General features: G+C 46.0%; 1 protein-coding gene across 1 annotated transcript in view; it reads left to right on the top strand.

Moving 5' to 3' along the window:
• LOC105891170 (myosin-binding protein C, fast-type-like) overlaps positions 1-2,647 on the top strand; it is a 42,846-nt gene extending 40,199 nt beyond the window's left edge. The window contains exons 33-34 of the mRNA XM_031561272.2: positions 1,103-1,289; positions 2,599-2,647. Coding sequence (XP_031417132.1) covers positions 1,103-1,289; positions 2,599-2,627 — 216 coding nt within the window. The 3' untranslated portion in view covers positions 2,628-2,647. The remainder of the gene's footprint in view (positions 1-1,102; positions 1,290-2,598) is intronic.
• The last annotated feature ends 6,723 nt before the right edge of the window (positions 2,648-9,370 follow it).

Genomic DNA, 9,370 nt, shown 5'->3' with positions numbered 1-9,370 from the left:
GTTCTGGAGCAGTAAAAACCTTCCAAAACCGAGTCTGGCGGAGGTTTAAATTACGACGTGTTGATCTAATTTCACTGCTTCATGACTGACATTGCATAAGAAGTCTTTAATTCTGGCCCCGATATGAAAACTCATGAAACGTAAGCCATGCGGATTATCCTGCAGCTATATCGGATGGCCCAGTAATATTATATAGCAGCCGTTTAATGTATAAATTGAGGAAGGAGATCGCATGAAATTGGACACTCTGTTTTTATAATGACTATTTCCAGCGACCAACCCCCCCTCGCCCACACACACACACACACACACACACACACACAGACACACACTTCCCACCCCGAGTGTGGTATGATGAGTTCATCACTTCTCATCTCTCTCTGTCTGTCTCCGAATCACTGTCTCTTTCCTTTTCTTTCACACACATATATTACTCTCCTCCTCTAATCCCTTCTTTCTTTCTACTAACATATACCCCCCTCTTTAATCAACCCTCCCCCCCATCTCTTTCTCACTGAACCTACATAATGTATCCATCTCTTTCTCACTGAACCTACATAATGTATCCATCTCTTTTCCCAAATCCCCTGCCTGTGTCCTCCTCTGCCTCAACTTATATATATATATATAAATCTCCTCTGTCGTTCTCTTCCCCTACCTATACATCCCTCTCTTCCTCTGTGTCTCTAACCCCCTTACAAAATATGTATCTAAATATACGTATGGAACTGTGTTTGTTAATCCAGTCCTCTCTGCCATTCCATACATCCCTCGCTCTCTCCCATCCCTTTCTTTCTCTCTCCCCCTCTCTCCTCTCTCTCTCTCTCCTTCTCTATCTCTCTCTCTCCTCTCTCTCCTTCTCTCTCCTCTCTCTCCTCTATCTCTCTCTCTCTCCTCTCCCTCTCTCCCTCTCTCCCTCTCTCCCCCTCCTTCTCTCTCTCCTTTCTCTCTCCTCCCTCTCTCTCCTTCTCTATCTCTCCCTCCCTCTCCTCTCTCTCTACTTCTCTCTCTCTCCTCTATCTCTCTCTCTCCTCTATCTCTCTCTCTCTCTCCTCTCTCTCTCTCTCCTTCTCTCTCTCTCTCCCTCTCTCCCTCCACCCAGCCAAAGATTATCTGGATGAAGAACAACATGATCCTGGGTGACGACCCCAAGTACCTGATGATGAACCTCCAGGGCGTTCTGACACTAAACATCCGCAAACCGGGGATGTACGACGGGGGCAAGTACTCTTGCCGGGCTGTCAATGACCTGGGAAAGGACGAAGTGGAGTGCAGACTGGAGATTAGACGTACGTACGGTGGCCTGTGAGGGACTCGGCGGGATGTTTTGGGCAAAGCCCCTTATTGGTCTGATAGCTCCCTCTGCTGTTGTCCTGTAGTAATACACTAACATGAAAACTACAGCATGGTGGCTTTTGGTTTCTGCTTACCAAGTGAAATTTCATAGAGTTGTCCGCATAGTCGAAGGTTATGGGGGGAAAAGAACAGAGGGTGTGTAAGATGGATATAGGAACAGAGATAAGGGTCAGAGGGGAAATGACAAAGAGAGAGAGAGAGTCAGTTAGACAGACAGACATACAGTATAAAAAGAGGGGACCTAGAGTAAAAAAGTGAACACTCAGATATAGAGAGACAGCAACAGATTGACATGTTAAGTCTTTATGTCCATAACAGTGCAGTGGGGGGTCGCGTCCTTTCGCACAGCATGTAGCACAGCATCCCAACCTCCCCTCCCCCTCTTTCCCTGTCCCTCTCTAAACTCTCCACTATCCATGCACACATGCACACACACACACATAACTTACCCTTGGCTGAGAGGACATGGCTCTCGCCCAGATGGACACTGTGTGTGTGTCTGTGTGTGTGTCTGTGTGTGTGTGTGTGTGTGTGTGTGTGTGTGTGTGAGAGAGAGAGAGTGTGTTAGAGAGAGATAGCCCTTAGGGAGAAATATATCCCTTTGGCTCCTTTACCCAAATCCCAGGAGAGTAAGCATGAGTTTGTGTGTACCTGGACATAATGTGTGTGTGCTTCTGTGTGCGCGCGCGCGCGCGTGTGTGTGTGTGTGTGTGTGTGTGTGTGTGTGTGTGTGTGTGTGTGTGTGTGTGTGTGCACGCATGGATGTGTGTAATTGGGTTAGTGTATAACTGGATAGGTGTTTGTGTGTATAATGACAGCATGAAAGTCACCCTGCCTAAGCCTCTTTCAGGGAAAGTTTGGAAAGATGCCTGCATGCCTGGGACGGTTTAAGAATGGACTGAGAGAGAGAGAGAGAGAGAGAGAGAGAGAGAGAGAGAGAGATACCAAATCTGCAATTGTTAGATGGTGAATGCTTGAACAGAGACACAGAAAGAAAGTTCAAGAGAGAGGGAGAGAGAGAATAACAGAGACATACACCCATAGATACAAAGACAGACAGACAGACAGAAGCAGAAAAGCTAACGTGACTGTCTAGACACATCTAAAGACCAATGTTTGTGTTAACATTTGTGTTTGTGTTCACATTTATGTTTACATTTGTGTTTATGTTTGTGTTTACGTTTGTGTTTCCATATGTGTTTATGTTTGTGTTTACCTGTGTTGTGTTTCTCTCCCCCTCAGCTCGAGTCCCAAAGGAGGAGAAGGAGTAAGAGAGGAGGAGGAAGAGGAGGAAGAGAGGAGGAGGAAGAGAGGAGGAGAAAGAGGAGGAAGAGAGGAGGAGGAGGAGGAAGAAAGGAGGAGGAAGAGAGGAGGAGGAGGAGGAGCGCAGCAGCGCTGACAAACACAATGAGTCGTAGACGCAGCACAGACGGACGCGTTGTACTACTAGCATGATGTCTGAACTAAAACTTGAACATTCAAAATAAACTTTCAAATTGGCTCCGTTGACCTAGTTTCCTTTCGTCTGTTTACTGATCACTTGGCAACCTGCTGCTGTTACGTATGATCAATAAAGTTTAGTCAGGAAACTCTACATATGGCATGAGCTGATTGGTCGATTCCTGTACTTATAGGCAAGATAAGTACATCACAGGCCACCCTCATTTAGGTTTGCTGTTGGTACCGTGATGGTAAAGAAACCTTTGAAAGCTCTTTGAGAGTTTTCTTAATTTAAATTGTATTCCTCTCTCCATTCATTTATTTTATTTTACATACATAATCTATAAGATTAAGATCTAAATTCACATCTATGGTGAGTTTCAAGATCCCAACAGTTTCTCTCTCAAAGAAATGGTCAACAGATTCACAGATATTGTTGTCTTGACTAAGAATAAGCACTGATGTGTCAGCCAGTATTCAGCCATTTAGACCATATGAGTCGGAGTGCCTGCTTCAGTCAGATCTGTTACAGTGACTCGATGGTGACCTACTCAGAAAAGGTTATAGTGTCAGTGTGACATTCATTAACCATGACCATATTACCAAGTATAATGACCTCAACACTCCCTGAGAGTGTGTATGTGTGTCTCTCACAGGTCACATTAAGGGGCATGTACTTGTACCCAGTGAACTCTTTTTGTGAATCAAACCATGATGTAGCTTACATGTACATTCCATTGATCTATTAACCTATATAATACAATACACCTACTTGAGCCAAAAGCTATAACTATATTAATCTACCGTATATTATATATAAGTATAGCTATATCACTCTATATTACATATAACTATATCACTCTATAATATATATAAGTATAACTATATCACTCATTATTATATGTAAGTATAACTGTATTACTCTATATTATACAGTATATAAGTAGCTAACTGTATATAACTGTATGACTCAGATACACACTTGCAGTGAAGATGCCGTGGTTATGAGGGCATGGGTCTGGTCCCTTGGGAGCATACATACAGTGCTGATAACATGTACATTGAATTAGTTTTGATGAGACCATCTGTAAAATGAGGGATTATATAACAAGTGTCTGACAAATATACAGCTGTATGCTAAACTAGACCAATTTTCTATACTAATCTGTATTCACATAACTTTACTGCCAGAGGCCAGCATAGTAAAACCGAGGCTAACTGGAACAATCAGTGGACTTGGGCAATAACAAATAACCATTAACTGTGTACGATGTGTTCAGACCATGTGTGTCAGCATTAGTAATCAGTGTTGCCTAAAATATAGCCATCTGCTGAAGGCAGTGCAGTCGCAAAAGAACAACTTTCCCGTTGCAGTTACTCAGTATGACCAGTAGAGGGGAGTAGAGGTGCGCATCGTCGTCCCTGCCCGTAGAGTTGCACAGTACTCTTTTCTCGGTGCTCGTTCTCCCAGCGGTTTTAGGGAGGTGGAGGAGGCCGGAGAGTGATGGAGCCGCGTCCCTCCGTGGCATATGGGAGAGTTTAATTAAAACCCTTTTCAATTGAATCTTTGATCTCATTTGCCCACGCTTAATTAACACATATCAAATTAGGTGCAGCCTTTTAGAATAACGCTGAAAGATTGAGATTTTTTACACGTTGTTCACTTACTCTCGCTCACACACACGTACACATATACGCACCCGTGTGCTCTCTCTCCCGCTCTCACACACACACGCACACACTTACAGGTAATTGTTGAGTCAAAGCAGTCGATTAAACTCGCATATGCTCCAGCGGAACACTCACAAACTGATATGCAAGCGCACACACACAAGCACGCGTGCGCGCGCACACACACACACATACACACACACAATGAAATCACTGCAGAGCCTTAAGAACACATTAGAATTCACAAATGCCTCTCTTTCGCGCACACACACATAGGAGACATGCACTAACAGACACATTATCATAGCACCCCTCATACTATACACACACACACACACACACACACACACACACATATACATACATTACATTCTATACAGACACACAGATATCCACTTAGCACCATACAAGTGTTTAGTAGTATCAACTATGTGGATACAAATATTTTTAGTGATGTAACGTCTAGGCCGTTAAAATAATCACTATGGTTTCCAGTGGTCCCCATGGTAACTGAGGAGGCTGAACATTCAAACTGAATTAGGGGAGAGGAAGAGAGACAGAGAAAGAGACAGAGAGTAAAGGACAGAGGGAAAGAGGGAGAGGAAGAAAGGAGTAAGTAAGACTATAGGAAGAATCAGAAATGAACACTGCAGTGGGCGAGACAGACTGAGAGAGAGAGAGAGGGGGAGAGAGTGTGTGAGAGAGAGGGGGAGAGAGTGTGAGAGAGAGGGAGAGAAAGAGAGTGAGAGAAGGGGGTGGGCTATTTTGGGTTTGCCGTTGCCATGGCTACTGTACGAGACCTTTAGAGCTCATGGACTGAGCAGCTGTGTGAATCTAGCAACACATGCGTGTGTGCGCGCACACACACACACACACACACACACACACACACACACACACACACACACACACACACACACACAGACTCATGTCTCATTTCCTAAGACTCTTAATGATGCACTGTACGTGATGTCAGGTCAAAATGGTTTCACACAATCTGTTTAGTACCATCAACATGAACGCATCCTTTCCCTCCGTCCCTCTATCTCTCTCTCTCTCTCTTTCTCTGTCTCTCCTTCCTCTCCTGCTCCCTCTCTCTGTCTTTCTCTGTCTCTCCTCCTCTCTCTCGCTCTCCCTCTCTCTGAAGGACAGAGGTATTCCCACATTTCTCCGTTGCTATGGCAACACTGCAGTGTGAGAGAGGGAGGGGGGGGGAGTGAGAGAGAAAGAGAGAAAGAGAGGGAGAGAGGACAATGACAAGTAAGGAGTGAGGTAGAGAGAGACAGAGGGAGAGAGAGAGAGGGAGAGATGGAGGTATACAGACAGAGAAAGAGGAAAGGAAAGGGGGGAGGGGCAGAGACTAGGGAGAATGTAAAAGACATGCTTGCGCTAACACCATCACGCACAAACACAAACACACACACACACACACACACACACTCTATGTCTCTCTCTTAGATATTATACAATAACATAGAGAATTCTTATCTCAGACAGTCAGCATACATGCTACATGCTTACATACATACACACACTTGTCCGTCCATCACAAGTGATGAGGAATACTTAGTCATCTGGGGGTTGGGGGAGGTTGTGGGGGGGGTCTGAGACCTCAGTGGGTGCAGAGATGGCTGGTGAGGCTGATGTGAGCCCGGAAGGATCTTGGACAGTCAAGACCACGAATGGCTTTCATGTCTCCCACCGGGGGGGGGGAGGGTGGTTGGTTCTTCCTTGGCCTGTCTTCGCTCCTCTGCCACCGCTGTACTGTCCTGTCCTGTCCTGTCCTGTTGTCCTGTCCTGTTGTCCTGTTGTCCTGTCCTGTCCTGCTGTCCTGTTGTCCTGTCCTGTCCTGTTGTCCTGTTGTCCTGTCCTGTCCTGTCCTGTCCTGTCCTGTTGTCCTGTCCTGTCCTGTTGTCCTGTCCTGTCCTGTCCTGTCCTGTTGTCCTGTCCTGTCCTGTTGTCCTGCCCGCTTCATAGGCTGCCGCTCCCGTGTGAAGGAAGGGTCGCCACGGGATACGGTCCTGAGCAGCGGCCACCCAGGCGTTTGGGGCTAAATCTAAAAGTTTTAGCTGGAAGACTTCAGGGAATCTCTGAAGCGTTTCTTCTGCCCTCCCTGGCGGCATTTCACAACGAAGCAGCTCGCCACAGAAAATTTGCTTGGAGAGCCGGTGATCTGGCATGCGAGACGTGACTAGGGCCTGATGGTGTGGATGCTTGGCAGGCCTGCTCTAGACACGACGGTGTCATGGACCCAGTGCTGTCACTTGATGTTCAGGAGCTTCCTCAGGGAGACTGTGTGGAAGGGTTTCAGCTTTATGGCACGGCACTGGTACTGTCCAGGAGTAACGACAGCCCTATACACTTTCAGTTTAGCTTGCAGGCTAATGCTACCTCTGTTCAAGACATTGGGGTATAGTTTGCCGAAGGCAGCGCTAACTTTAGCAACCCTGGCGCTCGATTAATTGTCGATGGGAACGTTTCGGGAATGTGCAGCCGAGGTAGATGAACTTATCCAAGACGTGCAGCCTTTAGCCCTGTCCACTGATGCTGGGCTCCACGTGTGCTTTCCCTGGGGCTGGCTGGTACATTACCTCTGTGTGCTTTTTGCTGATGGGGAGCCCAGAGTTGGTGCAGGCATCAGAGAAGTCGTCAGTACCGTGTTGCATATCCATCTCTGAGCTGGCATTAGGGGCACAGGCCTCAGCAAACTGGAAGTCTCCAATGGTACCTGTCATGACCTTGTTTTTTTTCGCTTGAAGCCTCCTAAATTTGAACAGTGCGACATGTGATGTCAAATCCTACATCACCATCCTGGGTTTGACACACACACACACACACACACACTCCCTCTATGTCGCTCTCTTTGACATTATACAATAACATACAGAATTCTTCTCATACATGATACATGCTTATATGTACATACACACACACAGAGACACACACACACACACACACACACACACACACACACACACAGAGACAAATGAACATACAACTTCCAGACTTGTGAACAGAGTGTATACCATCATACCCACACATTACCCATAAATAGTACAAAAATACATACATACATACATACATACATATAGTACATGCTGCATACACACAGCTTACACTCACAGGCAGCAATGCACACAAACGCACACACACACAGACACACACATACATACACACAAATACACACACACAGCACTGACTCACAATCCAGATGTAAATAAACATACTTACATACAGTTTTACACACACACAAACACACACACAGACAGAGAAACAGAGAGAGAGAGAGATAAACACACACACAGATAGAGAGAAACAGACAGGCAAGCAGAAGACAGAGACACACACAGATACAGACAGACAGAGAAAGAAAGAGACAGAGAGAGAGAGAGAGAGACACACACACACACACACACACACACACACACACACAGACACACACACACACACACACACACACACACACTCATTAACGCCACTGGTTTGGCTGCCCATATAGCAATGGTGAGGGACCTCTCTCCCTCTCTCCCCCTCGCCACTTGTCGGTGTTGCCAGGGCTGGAACCCGGCCATGGAACAACGCCTGTGGAGCTTTCCGGAATTTTGGCACACGGGGCCCTCCTGATTAAAATCCAGCCGCGCCGCTGCACCTAGGCACCGGGAGCGGCCGTCCGCCTCCCACAATGCACCGGCCCGAGGCTCCATGGATCTGCCAGCGCGATAAGAAGCTGTTGGCACAGCAGCGGCGCACCAATCCACGCACACCAGGAAGGACACGATTTTCACCGCACTGCAACGAGGATTTACGACAGGGGAGGTAATGTGATGTGGGCACGTCTGGAGATGATGGTGATGATGATAACGATGAAGACGAAGATAAGGACAAAAATGAACAATTATGGGTCTACATAGTCATTGCCAGAGAAGACACACACACGAACAGACACACACACAAGCGCACACACACACACACACACACACGCGCTAGACTTTAGACTACACACACTCAAACACACACATTCACATATTCATATTCACACACAATCATTCAAATACATCACACACACACAGGGTCTCAAACACTGACGGGCACGGAAGGGCACGTTTTGTTGTTGTCGTTGTAACAGGGTCCATCATAATAAGAAATGGGGTGGGGTGGGGTGGGGGGCAACCCCATGAGAATGTGTTTGTTTTGTACCTCTTCAGAGAGAGAGGGTTAAATCCTCCCGTGTCCCCATGCAATTCACACCCTACACACACACACACACACACACACACACACACACACACACACACACACACACACACACACACACACACACACACACACACACACAATACCTATCAAACCCAGGCACACCCTCACACACACTGAAATCTAGACATCCATCTTTACTGTAAATATCATATATCATTTTCAGTTTGCCCTTGACACTGTTGAGGCTGTTGCTCTTTGTGCAATGGCATTATGTGATTCCTGATTTTTTGAGGGGGAAAAAATTAAATATATATTTATAAAGACTTTCACAAAAGACTTTACAAAACCTGCCTTCTGAAAAGACACCATATTGCCCAGATGTGTTTAGTCACAGACCCTCAGTGAAACAAAAACATCAACCCTGCATTGTGTAAATGTACAATATGAACAATATGTGCAATGTCAATCTGTGTGTCAGAGTGTGTGTGTGTGTGTGTGTGTGTGTGAGTGTGTGTTTCAACAAGAGCATTACAAGTGTGTGTCCTGTACATTGTAAAGATGAGAGCGAGAGAAAAAGACAGAGAGAAGCTGAGATATTATTCTATTGTTTCTTCTCCTGCACACAAATTTGTTTTGTTTCTGGTGCTTCGCAGAGATGCTTTGATCTTGCCACTAGACAAAGAAATATCTGTGTCTGTGTGAGAGA

Source organism: Clupea harengus, chromosome 23 (genome assembly GCF_900700415.2).
Source record: "Clupea harengus chromosome 23, Ch_v2.0.2, whole genome shotgun sequence".
Lineage (NCBI taxonomy): Eukaryota > Metazoa > Chordata > Actinopteri > Clupeiformes > Clupeidae > Clupea > Clupea harengus.
Note: the sequence above shows the minus strand (reverse complement) of the source record. Positions and strands in the feature narration are given on the sequence as shown.